The sequence below is a fragment of the Astyanax mexicanus genome, chromosome 11 (genome assembly GCF_023375975.1).
Source record: "Astyanax mexicanus isolate ESR-SI-001 chromosome 11, AstMex3_surface, whole genome shotgun sequence".
Taxonomy (NCBI): domain Eukaryota; kingdom Metazoa; phylum Chordata; class Actinopteri; order Characiformes; family Acestrorhamphidae; genus Astyanax; species Astyanax mexicanus.
Genome location: NC_064418.1, coordinates 10027752 through 10051184, shown reverse-complemented (window position 1 = coordinate 10051184; position 23433 = coordinate 10027752). Strand labels below are relative to the sequence as shown.

Genomic DNA, 23433 nt, shown 5'->3' with positions numbered 1-23433 from the left:
CTTCTGGGGAAGCATTTACACAGAAACGCTTAACGTTAGCTAGCTCTCCCTTAACCTTAGTTTTCTTTCTGGTAACGTTAGCTAACTCACCGCTAAAGTTAGCATGTGCCCGTTCCACTGGCATAAAACAAAAATGTAATACCAACAGCAAATTTACCGTAAATTTAAGACAATTTAAGACCTTAATTCACCGGATTTTATTTAAGACTACTTTAAGGCCCTCAGAAAATATGGCCAAGTGTGCTCTCTCGGACTCCGGCTGCTGATGGCAAGCAAATCTTTAGATCATAGAATATTATCTCCTTAATCGGTTGAACCTTTGGGAGGCTTCATTTCTCAGGTTTGTTGTTATTTTTATTCAGGGTTCTGCTGTTTTAATGGCATCTTCACTTTATTAAAAAAAAAAAAAAAAAAACGAAGTATTGGAACACAAAAACTACAAAACTAAGGGGTGGGGGTGGATTTGTAGTAGTATAGGACAGAAAGTATAGTGCACTACTGTTTGTACTGTCTCTAAAATCTACTTTTTGAATCTATGTGCACATTAAACTCCAATTGTGTTCCAATTAAGAACGTTTTAGTAAATCTAATGATCGCTTTAATGGACTACTGTCTCACCTGCCTCTTGAAATCCCACCCCAGACCCCGTTCACAAACTCACTCACCTTGTGCAGGTTCACAGCATACGGCGCAGGATCCCACGCCACCAAGGTAACATTCTTATACAGTGAGCTGGTGTTAAAGTGGTAGCCGGGGTTAGCCAGGATCTGCACAGCAAGACAATCAAGCAAATTATAAATAAAAATCTGATTTGTACAAACAAACATCTGGATTTTTTTTTGTAACACAGTAAATGTCGTAAAAACCATGTGACAAGTTTAATATACACACATGAACATGACCTGACCTGAGAGTTTATGATGCGGATAGTGGTCTTATTCCCCACGTCTCTCTCATAGCCTTCAGTTGGCGCTGAATTAAACCTCAGAACGGCATCATGGGAATCTAGAAGGATAGAATAGAGAAAAGGTTAATACTTACATCACTCTATTCATCAATAATGATACATGTGCAGGGTCAAAAGACTGTTTTGCCAAAACATATAAATAAAAAATTAAAGACACTGTAAATAGCAATGATAAAGGATTGGCTGATGAATACACATGGGGTTAGGGAAAACAGTACAATTATCAATAAGAAAAAAGGTGCTCATTGGGGGAATCTACAGAAGTACCTTTTTTAAAAGAGATGTTCGTGTGAAGAACCATTTATTGGTAAAAAGAAAAGCGCTTTTTAAAGTTAACTATTTATAGGAACCAACACATTAAAGAACCCTTTATAGAGCTTTTTATTTTTTGTGTGTAGGTATGTTTAAAAATGCAGACACGCTCAAAAATCAGAGAGCCAGAAAAAGGCACGGGGAGTATGATAAATGGGAGAGTCAGCAGAAGATGAGCTGCATTTTGCACTTCATGGGACTGTCTAAACACCACACCGAGCAGCTCTATCACATCTAATGATCCAGAAACTTAGAGGCACTTCAAAAAACCATGCAGACACAGAGAGAGAGAGGGAGGAAAAATAAAAAGTTTTCCTGGATTTATTAGGTAGACAGCAGTTAACTCTTAAAAAAAAACACTGTCTATTTATACATTCAGTATATGTATATTCAGTTTCTGAATCAGTTTCTCTGATTTTGCTATTTATAGGTATATGTTTGAGTAAAATAAACATTGTTGTTTTATTCTATAAACTACGGATAACATTTCTCCCAAATTCTAAATAAAAATATTGTCATTTAGAGCATTTATTTGCAGAAAAAGCGAAATGGTTGAAATAACAGAAAAGATGCAGAGCTTTCAGACCTCAAATAATGCAAAGAAAACAAGTTCATATTCATAAAGTTTTAAGAGTTCAGAAATCAATATTTGGTGGAATAACTCCATGTTCTCCTCCACCAGTCTTACACACTGCTTTTAAATAACTTTTGCACCACTCCTGGTGCAAAAATTCAAGCAGTCCAGCTTGGTTTGATGGCTTGTGATCATCCATCTTCCTCTTGATTATATTCCAGAGGTTTTCACTTTGGTAAAAACAAAGAAACTTTTAAAAAGATTGTTCTCTGTTCATTATCACATATTGAGAAGAGAACTGCTGCTCCTGTGTTAAAGGTCTATTGTTGATATGAAGAGTAGCGTGTACAGATCGCATGCATGTTTAATGAAACAGCGCCCTCTAGTGATCACATTATATAACAATATCTATAAAGACAGGTGAATGAGGGGTAAAATGTGTTTATTACGTAAATGTGTAAGAATGGGAGTACAGTGTCAAGAAGTTCAGTTACTCTCACTGCTCACTCTCATCAGATTTATTTATTTATGCAGGACTTTATCCAGTCCTCCATTATTAATCCAGCAAAGAACAATTACACTCTATATAAAATATCAACAGCTGTTTTCAATTTCTTTCACCACTAGGTGGCAGAAGAACACTGAGGACAGCAGCAACTGTTCTGGAGACTAAAGGGACTGTAAAAATGATGCTGGGTGAAGGGATTCTGTTTGTTTGGCTGGTGTGTCAACTGTACACACACACCCAGACCCACACCCAAACATTTTTTTTTTTTCACAGAAGACCTTATCTGTTGGAGCCTCTGTCTGTGTGTGTAAGTGTGTATATGTGCATGTGTGTATATGTATCTGTGTGTGTGTTTGAATGGTTTGTGTGGGTGTGTGTGTATATTATGTATGCATGTGTATGTGTATAAGGTTTGTTTGTGTGCGTGTGTATATAATGTGTGTTTTTGTGTGTATGTGTGCCTGTGTGTGTATATATTGTGTCTGAGTTTCTTTGTGTCGCATGTGTGCTTGTGTGTGTGTTTTTGTGTTTGTGTGTGTCGCATGTGTATATAACGTGTGTATATATATAATATTGTTTGTGTTTCACTGTGTGTAAAATGTTTGCTTGTGTGTGTGTGTGTGTCTGCTGTTGGCTGTGTCGTGCTGTTCCTGGCTCTCCTGCTCGTCCTCGAGTGCTTTTATATTCAAGGAGGGGCTCCTAACTTGGCGCTGGTGATGGGAAATGCTTGGACTGAATGGCTTTTGTGGGCAGGATTAACGGGTTTTGAAGAAATGCAATCCAATTATCACCTGTGAACACAAGCTGGTATACAGGGGAAGACTAATACCTTTAGAACATGTGCTTTACACACACTGGAGAGATGGGTGTGGTTACAAAAGTGAACAGCTGTGACTCGTTTTCCTGTTTTTCATCTGTTTTGAGAAGTGATGCACTGAAATGTGGCAAACAAAATTATTTGTTTGAAAACGTCAAAAAACCCACCCAAACCTGACGGGGAGAGAAGAAAACGACAAGTTTAAGTTCATTTTTACACTCTACTCACATTATATAAATAAATCAAAGCATTTAGCTTCACTAATCATCAGTTTAACCCCTTCAAAAACATTATTATCTTCAGTAACTGGATGTTTTCAAGGTTAAAAGATACAAGTTGTACAGCCGTAAGAGAGGAACATTAAGGAAAGAAGTCGATAGCAAAAGCTAGCAAACTTAGCTTTGGCTTTTTTTGTTTACCTAAAGTCTTGGTTCATTTCTCTGTGTAAATTTCACTCCCATGATTTAGGTAGCACTTCTATTAACCCATTGGTGCCATGGAGACACAATGATACAGAGCAGCTCAACAACCCACAACAGCATTATCAATAACCCACTGCTCTAATAACTAAATCACCACCGCCATAACAATAAACTCAAGCTGCTGTTTTTATAGACTGCAATGCTGCTGCATATTGGCTGATCAGATAATTAATAGAAATTAATGGATTATGAGCACATGAATACAAATGTGCGTGTACACACACTCACTCCAATAAAAAGTGTTTTGTGTCTTGCCTTTCTCATCACACTTTCTTTTTTTCCAGCTGAAATAACTCTACAGGACCAGGATAGTAAATGATGTCTGAAAGTCCAACACTGATTGTAAGCTTGTTAAAAAGACAAATCAGAATCAGAACACCTGTTTGACTGCAAAAGACTTCTGGATAAGTTAGCAGACTCTGGTGTGGTGGTGCACTGCTCTACTCTGCAACACCATGTGCCCAGATTCTGTCTTTATCAAGTATTGCCAACAGACACAATTTTGGGTATGATGCTGTAAAAATAAAATCTGTTTTTACTCTATTTAATTCGTTATAGTATTAAAGAAAAACACACAACTATTAAACAGCATTACGGGTTTGATTTTCTCTCTCAGAAACTTAAGGTGTGACTGGTCAACTGATATTGTAATGGAATCAGATAGATAGATGGATAGATGGATAGATAGATACTTTATTGATCCCCGAGGGGAAATTCTTGAGGAACAAAGAAGCCTTTCCACTGAACTGCCTTTTCTTTCTACGTAATCTGTTTTTTTAAGGGGGTGGTGGTCTAATATCAGTAAAGGATGCTTCCTGTAACTGCATACTAGCCATTGTGTGGAGGAACAAAAGCAGCTGGGCCATCACCATGGAAACCCCTCCACTTCCATTGCCCATTGAAATGCCACTCTGCCACAGTGGATGCCAAAGCTGGCCAGATTTGGGCACAGCGTACCCAAAGACCCTGACGGTTACATAATAGCAAAGGGCAGGAGGATCCCACACTCAGTGGGCATCACTATGGCAACTAAAAAGCCTGAAGCAGGAGGATCAAGAACAGCAGTGCCAAAAACAAACCAGAACGAAAGGATGTTATAAACTACTCCACTGCCGGATTCTCGCGCTGTTCCTACCAGAGCAAGGGAAAGGAGATGTTAAACACTGACAGCTGATGGGTTAAGTGATGATGCACTGAATGATGCAGGGTGATGGGAGCCACCAGAATAGCAGGTCTCTTCACACACTCGCTTTTCTGACGGTCTAAAGCTGAGAACAGATAGTACATGACAGGGGTGAGTGAAATGACAATATCACAATATTTCAAGGTATTTTTATATATTAAAATAACGATATTCTTGGTAATGAAACAAAACACTGATAAAGAATGAATAATTTTAAGAATATACTACTACATCAGGGGTCCAGCGGACTAATGAATAATAACGCTATGACCCGACGAATCACTGGCTCAAATACCCTCAAATAGTCCGAGAGAGAACAACTGGCTTTAGTCTCTCGGAGGGTAGATGAAGCTCTCGCACCACATCACTTCTACTGTGATACTGATCTAAACAGGCTTCTGTTAGCTAAAGTATTAGAGCTGAGGTGCTGAGCGTTCCTCTGAGCGCACAAAAAATCATTGACAATACTGCACTGGATTTAAAAACACAAAACAATGCAAGAAATACCTCAGAGTTAGCTTTCTAAATATATTAACAGACAGGAGGGCTCACTACAGCCGCAGGGTAGTGTTAAAACTGAAGTAACTCAGCGAGTGCAGTATTTTTCGCACTATAAGGCACACATTTTGGTCTTTTTTTAACACAAGGCACACCGGATTATAAGATACATTTTAAGCGACAGGTGTGTTGCCAAGTTTTCCTAACCTGTAAAGCTAAGCTAAGTAAACAAAACTGTAATTCTTACAACAACAAAAAAAAACAGGTGTTAATCTACACAGATTTCTTATCGATTAGCACGGTTAGCGGGTAATGATAATGCTGCTCCAGCAGTGCTAGCCGGCATTAGCAGCAGGTTACAGGCTGATAATACTCACTTCTGAATGGCAAAAGAGCCATTAGCGCTTAGCAGCTAATGCAAATACAGCTCCAACCCCGGTACTGGAGAACTAAACAGATTTTTGGAGAAATTAAAGAATATTTTGTGTGCCTATAACTGCAGAAAATATGGTAATCCAGCTCAGAAAAATAGAATAACACTTAGCACAGCTGATGCCTGCAGCATTATATAGGTTGTTTTAAAATGGCTAGGGAGATGCAGGACCAGCGCTAAGAAATACAAGTCTAAGCCTTAAGAACAGTAAAGGAGCTCAGTCAGGGCCTGCAGACATTCACAGAACATTTAAACGACCTCACATCCTCTTAGCTAGAAGTTACAAATCTTGTGTAATCCTGAAGGTCACGTATGGTGGTGGATAATCATGATCTAAAATAATCCCATGTTAGCGGTCCCACAGATTTATATGATGTTGTGTGATACCGGGCAGTCGAGCATAACCTTCAGCAGATGGAAAAGCGCCAGACAACCAGCACCATAACATTCCACAGGGAACAGGGATGCAGCCAGTAGCTGGAAATATCAGGCTGGTCCCTCTGATGTGGAATTTTTCAAATAGCATGTATGGATTTATTCCACACAAACACTTCTATGAATTACAAGTATGAATTAATTACTTTTTTTTACCTTTATATTGTCTACACAATGTCTTTATAATATTTCATCATAGATATCTAGACATCTAGTTATCTAGTTAGAAATGCCAGAACCAATATATAAATTCTATGATGCTCAAACCTGTTAACTATCTATATATTTAACATGGTCAAATATTTCACAAAAAATAACTGGGCTTAAATCTCCATTTCTGTATTTACTAGGTTTCTAAAGAGAACATTTTTTTTTAACAGAAACTGTTTTGAGGAGTCGCCCTTCATAGAGCTTTAAAAGTTGCATCCCCTGGACTTTTACAAAAGTTTCTGGACGGGTCTAAATATTGTGAAATAAATTTGTCATGCTGCTTCTTTAGTTACAGTGTTACTTTTTTTTGTAGATAAATCAGATTCAGATGGTAACCTGCACAGCAGCCGCCATTTTACAATATGATCTTTTTTATATCTTGTATTAAATGGTTTCCAATATATAAATATTGACAATATATTGACCAGCTCTAAAACAATAAAACTGAACAGCAGTTTGACAAACACCCCTATGACCCACATTAGTGTAGAAAACAATGCAGCTTTATCTGCCCACATCTTTCAATGCCTCACCCTTTATCCTGAACCAAACCTAAACAACTTCTCACTAAACAGGAACAGCAGATGGTTAGATGGAAGATGTTAAAGTGCATTCAAATCTATTGCTTTGAATAATGTTGTTTACTCAGCCTAATGATCACGATGAAAGAGCTGTTCGAAAAACATCTCTACAGGATGTATCTGCTGCCCTGCCGCTTCCCTCTGCTCCAGTGCATGGGTCTACTCACCGATCTCCTTTCCCAGGCCGGAGTGGAGGATGGCGCCGGCCGAGGTGACCACGGCACAGGAGCCAAACCTGGAGCCGTAGAGCTGCTGGAGGGGAGAGGCAGGTACGATTCTCTTCCAGCCCAGTTTGGAGAAGGGCAGCTCTGCTCCGTCCAGCGTCCTGACCCGGCTTTTCCGTTTCATCTCACACAGCAGCTGCTTTCCTTTCTGCTGAGCACTCCGCCTGCCCTTGTAGGCCACTCCGTGTTTGTTAGCGCTCAGGTAATCTTTTACAGCGCGCTGCAGGCGTGGACTGAGCATGCCCACAGATACGCTCCCCTTCCACAGACGGTGCACTACAGACTTGGACTTGGAGAAGTAGCTCTCCTCAGAATCGTCCCATTGATGGGCTATCGCTCGTTTATTCACCACATTTCTCTCCTCCTCATTACCCTCCTCTTCTTCTGCTTCAACCAGGCCTGCAAAACATGGACAGAATACTGGTAATGAGCATCCATTACTATATTTTGAGATTATATTAATTAAATACATTAAAATATAACTGCGACAGCAGGTCATCGCTTGTAGGGATGCAAAGAACACTAACATATCCTGTGTTGCCTTTTGTGGAAAAGCTTCCTACTGGCATCTTTCAGCAGGCTAATGCTCACCCACACACAGCAGAATGCAGCACTTCCTTGTTCTGCCCAGTCTCCAGATTTATCAACAATCCAGCATTTATGGGAGCAGCTGGGACACAAGTGTAGAGCAGGATCTACAGGTCCAGCTGTAGCAACATCTGTTTTTTGAGTCTCTCTAAAATTAGGTCAAAGTCTCACAATATACATGACCCATCATTACCTCAAGCTTTACAGAAACTGTCAAAAGTGAACAGTCAGCTGTTCCTCCCCTCTAGAATACAAAAACAACAAAACACTTTCGCTTCACAGTTTTTTTTCTTTTACTTGCAACATTTACTGTCAGAATCTGAGCACTCCCTAATTCCCACTGATTACAGAAAGACAATATACTCCTTTACTGTCTGTAACAGACTGTGTTCAGCAGGGTTTCCACACCTCCCACTCGCTTGGGCTGTGGGAGCAGTGGTAATGAGCGTACACCCAAATCAACACCCAGACAACGACCTTTTCTTCACAAAAGAAGTAAATGACAGAGAAAAACGCAAGAACAAAGGCTCTATTGTTTCATATGAACTTTCACCGATGTACAGCAAAGAACACAAGGATCCAAGTGTGCGGACTGCTAACTCGTTCCTCAGCTCATAAATAAGCTGGCTATATAGTCTAGCATCCAGCGGAGGGATGGGATGCAGTCACGTCTCAGAGAGATAAATACATTAGTACTGGTGTGGTCTGGTTAAACAGAGTTCTTCCCCCACTGATCTATAAAAAGACTCTCAGCTTTCGGTAGTGTACCTCTTGGTGAGAGATTGTCAACTTCTAGACCTGCCTTTACAGCCCAGTTGACCATCCAGTGAGGCACACCGTCAGAGTCTGAGAGAAGCAGGATGATGTTTCAACAAATTTCCTGCTATCTAGACCATGCGTCAGCCATGAGTCAGCCATGTGTAAGCATCAGCCTGTGTTTACAGTGGTGACGTAAAATAGAAACCTGGACTGCTATGGACTAGAATGGTATTATCTTTGGGGACGAACTCAGGTTCTTTTTTGGGATCAGAAAGCTTGTGATGAAAGCTTCAATCCAGCCAACGCAAAAACAGATCACCCCCTCTAGTTGTGATGTGAGGTACACCAACAGCTCAACGATATGTGTAGAACATCCTGAGGCCAACTGTTTCCTTTCATCGCAGGCGTTCCAGCTGAAATTTTCCAGCAACACAATGCTCACTCACACAGAACAAGCATTTCTCACAAACCTACCATAATCTACTGTATTGCAACAATCATCATTTGAGCCTTTTACTTTTATCAACCTATGAGTGTAGAGCAGGATTTATAAGCCCAGCTGCAGCATCTATATGCAAATGTGCTGAAGGATGCCATGCAGAACCTTTATACCTCCATGCAGCTGTACCATCTTTAAGGCCTGTAACTGATCAGGGGAGCTTACACAACTGTATTCACTAAAACAGCGTTCATACACATTTTTAAACAATACATTTGCATTATTTTTTTATGACTTTTCCATGCCTTCAAGGCAAATTTTCATGACCATACGATTTTTAAAACATCAGTGCAGACATGGACAATAAAACAAAAAATCAACTAAAACTATAATTAATTAATTATATTGATCTCGAAATAGATTTTCACCATTAAACTGAAACAAAAAAAGCTTTGTAGAACAAATTTCCATAAATTTAACAAAACTTTCTGGGTATTTATATTTTTCCAAAACGTATCCAGGCCTGGATATTTTCAAATTACTTTATCATGTTTATGACCGTACAAACCCTGCTAAAAGTTAACACATTGATGAGAATCAATAAATTGAGTTCCTACCTCCCAACATCACCTCCTCCTCTTCATCCTCTTCTTGCTCCTGCTCACGGCTGCGGGTCACTACGCCCACATCCTGGGTGCCGAACGCCGACCACGCAGCCAGGCTCTGCGGGTCGGGGTAAGGGTAGGCTTCCTGGCTCAGCCGGCCGGCCTGGGGCTCGGTGCTGGGGTTCTGCTCCAGGCTCTGCTCTGGCTGGATGCTGGAGGCGGCAGGACCGGAGCCGGTGGGGGACTCCAGGCGAGAGGCCATGATGGCGCGAGGGTTCCCCCGCACGGCGCTGAGGTGGTGAGATTCGGCGTGCGAGAGGGCACCCGCCGAGCGCGGCTCATCCACCCGAGACTCCATGAAGTACGAGAAGAGAGCCAGGAAGAGCAGCACCCAGGTCAGCATGAGGCCGAGGGCCAGCCGCCGCCACTGCTTCAGGCTCGTCATCCCGGCGGCCTCTGCCCTCCTGTGCCGCCCCGTATTCTACAGGAGACTTCAGCCAGAGGCCTGACGGGAAAAAAAACATTAAGGACAATGCCTTTAAAACGTGCTTTCACACACATTCACACTGACCAAACAGCACGTCCTGCAGCTACGAGTCTTTAGGAAAAATCAAGAAGTTAAACAGTATTCCCGTTATTACAGCTAGAGGCATCATGTGCTCCACTTGCTGCTTACTCATGCCTGAAGGAAACACGAATGTGGCACAAAATGTGAATAACAATGCTGGAAGGAGGAAACAGAGCTGACAGATAAGGAGACATGAATATATATGTGTGTTTAAAAAAAAAGAAAATCCATGATAATAGCAGCGGTCTGTCTCTTTTGTCTTTGTTTTGATATGTACTGTGCAGTAGTAGCTTAAGCATTTAAGACCTTTTACAGTAAGAAGTTTACAGTTTATATTCATGCACTAAATATTACTATTACCATATTTTTCGCACTATAAGGTGCACTTATTTTTCTAAAAATCTGTATGAAGTTTTACCAGTCAGGTTGTAAGGAGCAGTAAAGCCAGCATTATAAAGGTGAAGTTTCAGTGAAGTTTCCCCAGCACCAAGGCTGGAACAGTATTAGCATGAGCCGCTAACCGTGCTAAGCTGTAGCCTTAATTTATCCTTAGTTTTGACATTTAAAATGTGCCTTATAATCGGGTGCACCTTACATATTTTAAATAGACTTTCATTGATAGTGCGCCCTATAATAGGGTATATTTTTGTTATATTACACTACTTCTATGTTACATTAGTTTTGTTTTTGGTAAGTTACCTTTATTTACACTACCTCCAAATACATTTCATTTTAACACTCTATTATACAAGATTAATGGAAATAATGACTTTAAAATTTAGTTTTTCAATCTTTCTATTACATAAACAAACCTGTCTGTGTCTAAAGAGTAAAGCTGATACCTGTCTTAGAATTTAGCATCCATGAGTGTTATGTAATAGTGTGGTGATCTGAATAAAATAGTGCAATGCAGCAGTTCATTAGTTAATTTAGAGTTTTGTTGAGTCACATTACGGTATATAAACTTTTTCCCTCAAACAGAAACTTGTTTGAAATGAAATGCATTTAAACACACTAATTGTTAAGCAATAATATAAGCTTGTTTTACAGGGTTTTTTGCCCCATGATGTACACACTTTAATTTTTGATACATTACTTTTAAATAGTTGTCATCTCTATTTTTCAATATTTGTACTAAAATTGTTCTACTTTCACAAAATCACATGAGATCTGCAGAACTCCGTGGATGCTCCAGTTTCTCAGTTACGTGAGATTCCTGTAATACAGTAGTTTGAGTAGTGGAGACCTATTTCTGCTGTAAACACATCCCATACTCTCTCACCATGTCCCCCTGACAGCTTTCTGTTCTGCTAAAATAAGGGAAAATACTGTAAGTGCAGCATTTCTGTCTCACTGTACTGTTTCTCACAGAGGAGAGGAAAGGTTTCCCCTAGAGAACATTACTCTCCAAACTTACCCCTCATCTCTCTTTTCCTGTCTTCGTTTTTCACTTTCAGAGCTGTGGTTACATGTGCACTGACAGACTGAAAAGAGTCTACTCTCAAATTGTGTGTGTGTGTGTGTGTGTGTGTGTGTGTGTGTTGTACATATGGAATAGGACTCAAAACATAAGGAAATGGGGTCAGAAAACAGGAAAGATTAGGAGGCCTTACCTCAGCTGGTTTCCTATTTGTGCAGCTCCATCCCTCTTTCACAGTTAGGCTCTGAAAAACAGGTTCGAAGAATTTAGAGGTAAAAAAACGAAACAATGTAAGTAAAACAAAGGCAGTAATATACCCATAAAGTGAACCTAGTCTTATTAAAGGTTTTTTGTAAAGGTTTTTGCGTAATTGTGGTTTTGAGCTAGAAAAACAGTAATATAATAGAGGAAGATGATCAATCATTACACACAGGGTCCTTTCCCTTCTTCTATACTGAACACAATTCGACACAAATCCGAAACTCTTACCTTCCCTCACACTTTACATACTGTAAACACCCACTACACCACCAGCTCTTCACAGGGTCACCAGGTTCACTCCCTCCTTTATCAGTATTTCAATTAATTAGATCCACAACACTTAAAAAAACTCAGCAGTGAATTCACAAAAAAACCCAAAGCAGCAGAAAAAACAGACTTTATTCTGTAGCCCAGTAAGAACCTGCCAAACAGCAACATCCAAGCCTTGAATAAAATATAAAAATGTACCGAAACACTTTTTTGGTGTGTTTTACAGGTTTTATTACTTTTGCCTCTCTTCATTATTATGTAAATTAAAAAGTGTTAATGCATATATTTTTTTATTAAAATAAAATTTAAAAAGACATATTAAAACACACACTTTAAAATTTTAGCTGACAAACAAACAAGCAAAATATGACAAACAAAAATTATTTGGATTAGAGCCTATAGTCCAGGGGTGTCAAACTCATTTTGGCCGAGGGCCACATTGGCATATTAGCTGTCCTCTGAGGGCCAGATGTAACTTATAAATGTAAGAAAATGTAACCAGATGTAATATATAATGAATGTAATTACTCCTTAATGTTAAATAACTCTCAATATATTATTCATTCAATCAAATATTACAGTTGCATGGAAAAAATGTTTGCTTGTTGCTCTATTAACATAAATCCTTTTAATTTGTCATGTTATGAAATCCAAAAACTCCATCAATCAAGAACCAAACTATTCAAGTGAATAGAAATGACATAAAATACAAGTTATATTAACTTTGATCAAAACGTTTGATACTGAAATAAGGCTTAATAAATATAAAAATCAAAAATTGTGAGCTGTTAAGAACATGTGACAGATTTAGCATTTCCTCAGATTTAGCAGTTCCTCATCCAACCACTAGTGGGAGCTGCAGCAGCAGCAGCACAAGCCCGCAGTCTTTACTGAGTCAGAGCTACAGCCCAGCCACGGGCTACAGAGCTCAGCTGAGCCAGTCTGGAGCGTTTTAAAATTTTTTAAGTTCTTCCGTGTATGAAATAAAGGTTTTAACCCCACTAACCGGATAATACAGCTCTCTACAGCTCATTATTCAGCCCAAGCAGCTAACAGCAGCAGTTTAGAACAGCCGTCACGGAGTCACTGCTCGGATTACATTATAAACAGTGTCATTTAGCGCGCTGCTAACCTCAGGATGTTTATAACTACGGAGTTTAGTGGACACACCATGGCAGCAAGGTTAGACTGTTGAAGGCTCCTGGAGACTATTAAAGGCTATTTGAGGTTATTGAAAGTGTTATTGGGGCAGAAATCAGTAAAGGCTGGTTAGATAAGTGATTCACGTGCTCTTCCTTTGCTGTGGTGAAACTGCGACTAGCGCTGTCACAGTGATGTTTATTAACGTCATTAAAACAGATTTTGTCAGGTATTGTCTTATAAATATTTACACATAACTTATATCTCTCCTAAAAAGCATACTCCACTGCATACTCCACTGCATACTCCACTGCATACTCCACTGCATACTCCACTGCTAACCCCACTTGAACCATTGTGAACTCTTGTGAAATCTTCTTCCTGCACTTATCAGAGAGCATTGACTTGCTTCCCAAAACAAAAAGAACCACACAAACCGGGTCCAACATTTTAAATAGGCAAATAGAAATCTATTATTAGTATACACACACATACATTGCACCAGCCAATATATTAAAAAAACAAAAACCAACATGACCCAGATGTTTATTAACATTATCAGTTTCATAACTGAGTTTCACATGATTAACCAAACCAGTGCAGGATTTCCACTCTGGTGACAAAAAAAAAACAAAACAAAAAGACACCTAACACAGAAAAAAAGAGAACAAAACAACAGCAGTGGTAAAGGAGGAAGTTTTCTTCAGTATTTCAGTATTTAAAAAATGACCAGCTAAACAATGTAGAACTAAGTGCAGAGCTTAACCTGCTTATGTCTCTTTAACACACTGACTGCAGATCACATTACATTTTTAGAGCAGTTATGCCGCTGCTAAAATGCCTTGTTCCAATAACATATCGCAAACAAAAAGCATACAATCGATCAATACACTGATTATTTTGTCACACCCCTACTGGACTATATGGTAAGAAATTATGTAATATAGCATTTTTTCTTTGTTTGATACAATATTCAGCAGTTCTGCTATCAATTACAATATAAAAGCCACAGGAACACTGAACACCAAGAATTCTCACAACAAAAGCAAAAACTAAAAACCTTTATCTGCAAATCCTCTAAAAAACTCATCCGTCAGTCCAAACATAATGCCACCTGTAATTAATGTCAGATAGTAACAGACAGAGTAATTACAGCCCCAACTGAACTTCCAACTGGGGAGCCAGACCTAATACAACTCCCTACTGCCAACCGAGCAGAGACTTAAATACAGAGATGACAAAAGTGTGCAGAACTTACACACAGTGACCACACAGGTACTACACAGAATAAAGGTGGGTTTATCAGTAACAGTAGATGTGGTAAGTTCTGATTAAATCATGTCCAGTTCATGTCCTAAAGGAGTATGACCATTGATTTATTGATTAACACTGATTAGATCTGACAAAGCATTTGAAGTTACACAGCTGAGTACAGAATGTTTTAACTGATACACTGTTATAAGATAATATTTTAAGGAATTTTGAGAAATTATAGGAATTATAGGTATTCTATTCCACACAATAACCACCATCACCATAATCAGAGTTCCCCAATGGTGGAACAAACTACCTTCCGCTACCAGATCAGGAGAATCTCTCACTATCTTTAATAAACTCCTGAAGACAGAGCTCTTCAAAGAGCACTTACTCTCCTAATACCTCTAACACACTAACTACTTCTAACCTCATTTCCACTCCTCTATCCCATTATTTCCCTTTGCACTCCTTTAGACCCTGTCTAAAGATGTTTTTACCTTCAAACTTCTATTATTTTGTACTTGACAATTGTAAGTCGCTTTGGACAAAAGCGTCTGCCAAATGTAATGTAATGTAATGTAATAATCACCATCATCATAATCATCAGTGTGCAGCAGGAAGACCTCAGAGTGGTAAACCCTACACACAGTTCCTTTTCGTTTTCACGAACATCATTTCATATTAGAACCATAAACCACACCCACCTCCCACCAGCGTTAACCCAGGCGACTACCGATGGGATCTGATCTAAATTATTTACATAATTTCTAGGCTTTATAAACCACATTTGTGTTTTGTCTTTTATATAAAGTCTTAAAGAGCTTTTACTGCTGACTCCAGCGGCTCGGCACCAATCATTATTTAAACACACAGCTACCACACGAGTAATACAGCTAAACTAACTGAAACCAAAGAGAAAGTGGGAGAGAGAAGCTGCAAAAACTGGAAGAGTGGAAGAGAGGAAGAGAAAAAAGAAGAAAAAGAGTAGAATATAGAGAGTGAGGGTCTAGCGCTGGTTAGTTTCAGCACATTCACTCCATTATTCATGAGGCGAGTGAGAGCCATCACACAGCAGAGGGACTTTCTGCTGAGCTGTTTCAGGTCGTTACGCAAGTCGTACATAAACACACACAGACACAGACACAGAGACACAGACACACACACAGACAGACACACAGACAGACACACAGACAGACACACAGACAGACAGACACACAGACAGACACACAGACAGACACACAGACAGACACACACTTTAATTTTATTTCATTTCACAATACGATATTATGAACGATACTATGATGATTCTGCAATACTTAAAAATTTAGCAAGACAGTTCTTAACGATACTTGATGTCAGTTCAGTTAGACACAATTTCACAACCAACATGGATCAATTTAGAACAAAGTGCAGAGCTTAACCTGCTTGTGTCTAAGCCCGCTGCTCATTGAGCTCCATTGGCTACCAGTTGATGCTCGCATCAAATTCAAAACTCTTACAATCGCCTACAAGGTGATGTCAGAACAGGCTCCTTCCTACCTGCACTCGCTCCTGAAGGCTTACGCTACCTCCCGGCCGCTGCGCTCCTCCAGTGAACGTCGCCTCGCTTTGCCAAACATTCACACAAAGCAATCCAGACTGTTCTCATACAGAGTTCCCCAATGGTGGAACAAACTACCTTCCACTACCAGATCAGGAGAATCTTTCACTATCTTTAATAAACTCCTGAAGACAGAGCTCTTCAAAGAGCACTTACTCTCTTAATACCTCTAACACACTAACTACTTCTAACCTCATTTCCTTCTTCCTCTCCTTCACTCCTCTATCCTATTATTCCCCTTTGTCCTCCTTTTATCCCTATCCAAAGATGTTTTTCCTTTAAACTTATTTTACATTGTACTTGACTATTGTAAGTCGCTTTGGACAAAAGCGTCTGCCAAATGTAATGTAATGTAATGTAATGTAAAAACACACACTGTCTGCAGCTCTACAAATACGCTACAAACAAAAGCTTAAAGAAAAAAATAAGTAAAAAAAAAAAAAAAAGATCAACCTTAAATATCTATATTAAATGCCATGCATTAATACTGTATTGCAACCGAAAAAAAAATATGGGGAGAATTTAGATAAATTTAGATAAAATATATTTCTGATATCGATATGAAATAAATAAAAGCTGCATTAACACTGTAAAGAATTCTGACAACAAATAATGCCTGCATCTACAAACCTTTTGCATGATTTATAATATGCAGTAAAGTACAGAACAGTATGTAAATACTGCAGCCAGTTTTACCATGAACACAACAACTCTTCTCCTGTATGATCTCACATCAGTTTCTTTAGACTTTGCAATTATTATCACAATACCCCCAGTGTGGGTTCTGTATTCAACTGGCAACCCCTGCTTAAGAAAGCACATCCTACACTATACTGCTCCTGCATCATGCACTTTCATGTAGGTTTCTACCATTTTGCAGCCAATAAGTGGAAGAGGAGCAAAAAGGGCCTTAAAAGATAAAACTTCTCTTATCAGTCAGACAACCTTGGCCACAATCCAGTTCTTCTCATTGGCCCCGTTTTCCCATCTTTACTCCATTACCCACGACCGCCTGACGTCCTCTATCCAGACTGAGCGTGGGATTTGAGCATGTGCGTGAATGCTGTGATGGTTACAGTAATAGAGGTGGTGAAGGGCATGATGTGGTATGATACTATGGTTGCTTTGCACACTCAGCTGCTCCTGAACCTATTACCTCCTTTAATAGCCTGTAGTACACGCAGTGTTCAGAGGCTTAGTGGTGCTTCTATTTTTCAGTGAAAACGTTTCGCATCATTCTGTGTGCTTCTATTTTCTTTTCTCAGAACTGTTATCTTTCAGGAGAAAGCTGCCGCGCTCCGATTTCCCAGGACATGCGTACTGTTGGGACAAGAAAGGAAAGTCCCTCTCTGAAGTACTTTTGAACATGCAGCGAGTCCACTTAGCACATGGCACCACAACACACAAACCGCGCATTACAAAACACATCGCCTCCTTCCAGCTGGAAAAATGTCTTAAATAAACCAACACAGATTTCTGCAGCAAAATAAATACGCCATCTGTACTGGGCGCAAGAGCCCGAGAAGAGGAGCAAAGACAAGATAGAAGAAAGGAAGGAAGCACTACAAAGGCGATGTCATGCAGCGGGCCATTTAAAATAGCATGGTGAGATGATGTGTTGGCACTTATTAGTTCCTTGGAAACTAGAAGAGACCAGGGGTGCAAAAGAAAGTGAAAGCAAAAAGAAAATTAAGGAAAGAAAAAAGTGAATGTGGTTAGGAGGGTGGGAAAGAGGCAGCCTGTGAAAGTTATCAGCTCCATGGCTGAATTCACACCTCCCTTAGCAACAAGCCCCATTTCCAGCACATCCATTATTCATCCCTTTCAGCCTGCCTCCTCACCAAAATCGTAAACTGACTGAATAATACGCCATAAACAGAGGCTGAATCTGAGGGGGGGGGGTCAATTCTTCCGTCTCCGTCGATGGGTTTCTCGTGCTCTAAGTATCTTTGATTTAAGCCTCTACAAACGGTGAAGCAAGAGCATGAACAGTTTCAATTCGCCCGCTCCCCAGAGGCTGATGTGCTGCTTTGGAGGACATAAGCGGATATTAGGGCTCATCCATTTTGTCAGAAGAGAAAAGAAGGGAGTGTGAAGCATCCATTTAAAAAGCTAATCTGAGAGCTCGCCCCTCTACAGCTTACTAAGCAGCTCAGAGATGAAATCAGCACTGGAAATAGAGACCACAGGCAGCCACAGGCATAAACATCCTGTTAGCCTTTAGAAGGTAATTAGACAGACCTCTAGAAGGTATCAGGCGCCGTTCAGCAGCAGAGCTGCTGGACAGCCTCACCTCCTCACGGCACTTTCTGAAGAACAGTGACCCAGAAGAAGAAACTGAACCCCCGCCAACATTTAATGAATCTGAATCTCAAAAAAAAAAGAAGAAATGGAAACTGTAGACAATGAAGCCACAGAAAACTCGCCCCCATCGAACAAGCTCAGTATAAAAGCGCCTACACTCCATCCAACGTGTTCAATCCATTGTTGTTTAACGCTAATTGCTCTGCTGTTTAGGTGCCAAAAAGCATCCAGCACAGTTCTATCCTTTTCCGATTTGTGTTGTAATACGGGAACTGGGAAGAGAATACTGTGTAACAGGAAATCCAGCTCCTTCAGTTCCAAAACATGCAGGAAAGCCATAAACACACACAGGGCTAGAGACGTTAAGATAAATGCCGAAAAATTGGCCGAAACTGAAACCGACCAAAATTAAACATTTCACTTTCATTAAATTTGCCACTTTTTCACTATTGCATAAATTTATTTCAATTGCATTAAAAACAAAAAAAAAACCTACAAAATTTTTAATTGATCAAACAGTGAACATTTTCTTCAGGCCTGTCACGATAATGACATTATCCACATATCGTTCCATAAATCATCATGACCTCAGTAACGTATGACAATAGTGCTATGGTTTTTCATGGTCATTTGTATGTTTGTTCACATATATTACAGCAAATAATTCTTTAGTAAGTCATGCTAAATGACCAATCAGTGCTTCAATAACTGTGACATTCAACAGTGTTGAATTCTGCACTTTTCAAACAGTGATCTTAATGGAATCATTAAAAAAAAAATTAAAATCTTTCATGGAACCTTTATTATTTTTTCAGTCACCTCTCACATGATGGCAGCAGTGCTGAGAGGGTGAATTAGCAGGTGCTTCCTCAGAGTCACATGAGGAGTCACCACATGTTTCATATGTGCCTGTTTTTGGGCAACTCCGTGACCCTGGATGCACTAGAGACACTGTGTCCCTGGTGCGTAAACAGATTAAAAATAGTTATGCAAAGATGTATCTATAAAATAAGACTGGTGAATCTATCTGATTTTTATAGTATTAGTTCCTTAAGTAAAGGTAGGGCTGGACGATATGGTCAAAATTTATTTCTTAATTTTGGCCAACGCAATTTAATTCCGATTTACATCATACACTAGGGTTAGATAGATGTGTAGAGCTGATATTTAAAGACATTTTTTATGATATATAATATTAAACTCAATATTCTAAAACACCAAAAGAATCATAAGTGGCAGTGGAACTGATATTTGAACACACATGCACAGTACAGTTCAGTTTTTGCTGAATTTCACATGCAATAAACATCATGCTCAGCTCTATCGTTTGAAGTCCAAGAGGTTGTGCAGTCATTTTTATTCTTATGTTTCCAGTCCAGTCCACATTTTTGTTCTATTTCACCTCTTATCACAACAGAGACGTGTAGTTCAGCATTTTACAGAACTGATCTGCTTAAATGAATCAATGTTTAGACTAGAGCTGAGAAAGGCTCAATGAGAAATGTCTGAAATGACTTCTATTTAAAAATACATTACACATACAAACATGTGCAGAGACCTACTTCTTCAGATTGGCTTTTAAAGAGAGAGAGAGAGAAAAAAAGGAGTGCTTGTTTGCCTTCGCTGCAGTACCAGCCTCTACTCTACCACAAGAGATTTTGGAGGATTTGATGGCGTTAAACCATGAGAGCATTAGTGAAGACAGGTATCGATAATGGATGATTAGCTACAGATTGAAAATGCCACTCAAACCTGTCCCAGCGGAACTGCCTGGAGCTTCAGCCCTTTAGAGAAGTCAGTTCTATTACTGCACAGTCCAGCGCTGCAGGACTTTAAACTCCTCTATCTACTGCAGGGTTCTGATCATGGTGTAGCAGCTCCAGAGCTTCCAGTTACACAGGCTATGCTTTCTTAATGCACTTCCTATATTTTTGCACTATAAGGTGCACCAAATTATAAGGTACACTATCAATAGATTTCTATTTTGTGGTCTATTTTCATACATAAGGCACACTGGATTATAAGGCGCATTTTATGCGACAAGTAAGGAACCATAGTGTCGCCATGTTTTTCTTCTATTTCAGCAGGTCTCACCACTGGATGAGCTAAGCTAAGTAGTAATTTACAAAACAGTAATTCTTAAAAAAAAATATATATATATTTTTTTAAGTGCTAGAGTGCTAGAGATTAATCTACACGGATTTCTCTCCTAAAAACTATTTATTTGGGTGAGTAAAGTGCTTCTGTTTATGTACAGTAAGCTTAGATTTTCACATTTCCACTAAGGCGGTTCGTCCCACGTAGCTTGTTTTAACTCGGTAAGTGCACAGGCTACGGTCTGATATACTCACCTCTAAATGGCAAAAGAGCTAGCGCTTAACACGATCAGCAGCTAATGCTAATACTACTACTGAGTGAATTTACTGCTCCTTACAACCTGACTGGTAAAATGAATACATAAGGGCACACCGGATTATAATGGGCACTGACGATTTTTAGAAATACAAGCTGAGCACACTTAACTAAACACCTCTTTCAATGATGGGCAAATTACAAGTAAAAAGGATTGTCTGAATAAATTTATACTTATAGTATATTAGCATTGGGATATACAGTATACTATTTACATTTGCATTTAATGTTTCATCTATAATAAAAAGTGAGATCTTAGAGACCTTACATGATTGTTTTCTCCTGGGACTCTCCAATGTGTACATGCACAGAACTGCTCCTCTCTCTGGAACAGGGAGGGCTCATATTAAACCTCCCAGGCGATTTTTTCCCAGTTTTATTGTTGTAGCCAAATGTTTGGAGCGAATCCAGCTCCAGATCTGCCTCCAAGCCTTGCTGTGCTCCAACTGCAACACACACAGACAGGTCTATAATTACTATGGACACGTAACAGTTCAGGAGTTCTGATACTAAAGTCACTATTCAGGTTCATCATGTGTTTCACAAAATGTCAGGGAGAAAAACACAGTTGGGACAGTTCCACTTACAGAATCCCTATTCATATAATCTCCCTCAAAACTAGGAGGGTAAAGACCAGCACATGCCTCCTTTGATACATGTAAAGTCACCCATCACATCTTCCCAAACCGCCGCTGATGCAGCATCACTTGGTTACTACTGAATTTTGGGGAAAGCGCAGTAATCCAGCTCTGATGTAACAGCTAAAAGAAACATGTGCTGACCAGGTCAGTCACAATAAGATATTTTGTGGATGATATAGCCTACCATGCAAGAAGATATTGCAATAGACAATCTTGCCATTTTAAGACAACATTTCTGAATTTCAGCTGATTAAATATAATTCCAATATTGATAACAGTATAAAGCCACCGCTTGTTGTGAAAGTCATCAAGGACTATTACTACCAGGCTATAGAGTATAGGGTATAAAAAATTGCATGCAGAAATAAAAATCACAGTATTACATAAAAGGCTTTTAGCATCCATTAGTGGCTACACCGCTATGTCATATTAGTCTGTAATATCCACAGTTTTGATTTCAAAAAAGCATTCAAAAATCCAATTTTATTCCTGCTAGTTTATTGGTGCCATTTGTTAAAACCCTGGGTAAGGCCTGAGTGGTACTGTGATCATTATTCTGTGGTTTTGAATAAAGAGGAAAAGATGAAACTGTGGCTAACACGCTGGTGAAAAATCCTGTAAGAAGCTCCTTAGATTTAAACATGTAAACAGAGCCAAAGGTCTGACCCAGGTTTGTGTGTCAGCGGTGACTTTAAGTGGTTTCTATTTATCCGCTCTGCATTGATTGGACCTGTATAAGTACAGTTCATGTAAAATATCAGATACCACGATGCATCAAAAGTATCTGTCCAGAATTACCACAAGTGCATCTGAAAACACAGCCTGGCATTTACTTGCAGCGTATACAATCACAGTGCTACAGATTTATATTAAAAAAAGAACAGTTAAAGCTATAAAATACATCCTTTTCAGAAATCTAGTTAATATTTATGGGTGTTGCAAATTCAAAACCCCTGGAAAACTAAATCTAAGTTTTCTAAGTTAGTTTGGCTAATCAGAGTGAAAATGTACTGTGGAGGAAATTGGACATTAAGTTGCGATGAAAATTAAACAAGTCGAGCAAACCAGTCATTGTAAGAAGAATTTTTTTTTTTTTTGGAAAAGACAAAAAAACGTACATTAAATGTTAGGACATCCAGTTTAAAAGACAAATAAAGAGGATAGAAAGATGAGCGCATGCCTTAAAATGGATCAAGTTATATTAGCATACCCCTGGCCAATCACAATGCTAGCATTGCTCTGGCCTTTCTTTAAATCTGAGCAACAAAGAGAGCTAAAGTTAAAGCTAAACCTGGAGAGCTAAATATAAAGCTAAACTTGAAAAACTTAAGCTAAACCAGACGAGGTAAACCTAAATCTAAAGAGCTAAAGCTAAACATGGAGAGCTAAATATAAAGCTAAACCTAAAAAAAAGCTAAAGCTAAACCAGAAGAGGTAAAACTAAACCTGAGGAGCTAAATACAAAGCTAAACCCGAAAAGCTAAAGCTAAACCAGAAGAGGTAAAACTAAACCTGGGGAGCTAAATCTAAAGCTAGACCTGACGAGCTAAAGCTAAACCTGAAGAGCTAAAGCTAAATCTGGAGAGCTAAATATAAAGCTAAACCTGAAAAGCTAAAGCTAAACCTGAAAAGCTAAAGCTAAACCAGAAAAGCTACAGCTAAACCTGAAAATCTAAAGCTAAATCAAGAAGAGGTAAAGCTAAACCTGAAAAGCTAATGCTAAACCTGGAGAGCTAAATATCAAGCTGAACCTGAAAAGCTAAAGCTAAACCAGAAGAGCTAAACATAAAAATAAACCTGAAAATCTTAAGCTAAACATAAAGCTAGTGAAATATTTGCTCTTTGAGTGTTTTGAGTTATATACGTTTATTTTAAAATTGAGGTTGAATAAATTTGCTGCAAGCAAGTGATGCTCTGAAGTTACAGCTGTGGGTAATATAAAAAT

General features: G+C 39.1%; 1 protein-coding gene across 3 annotated transcripts in view; it reads right to left on the bottom strand.

Moving 5' to 3' along the window:
* Positions 1–23433, bottom strand: part of st6gal2a (ST6 beta-galactosamide alpha-2,6-sialyltranferase 2a) — a 62357-nt gene that overhangs the window by 17259 nt on the left and 21665 nt on the right. Inside the window, exons 2-7 of one of the 3 annotated variants that reach the window (XM_022680513.2) lie at positions 21111–21293; positions 11797–11847; positions 9628–10120; positions 7168–7623; positions 908–1005; positions 666–767 (exon numbers count right to left, since the gene is read on the bottom strand). In XM_022680513.2, coding sequence (XP_022536234.2) covers positions 666–767; positions 908–1005; positions 7168–7623; positions 9628–10060 — 1089 coding nt within the window. In that variant the 5' untranslated portion in view covers positions 10061–10120; positions 11797–11847; positions 21111–21293. The remainder of the gene's footprint in view (positions 1–665; positions 768–907; positions 1006–7167; positions 7624–9627; positions 10121–11796; positions 11848–21110; positions 21294–23433) is intronic. The other 2 variants (XM_022680511.2, XM_022680512.2) reach the window with 2 other exon arrangements.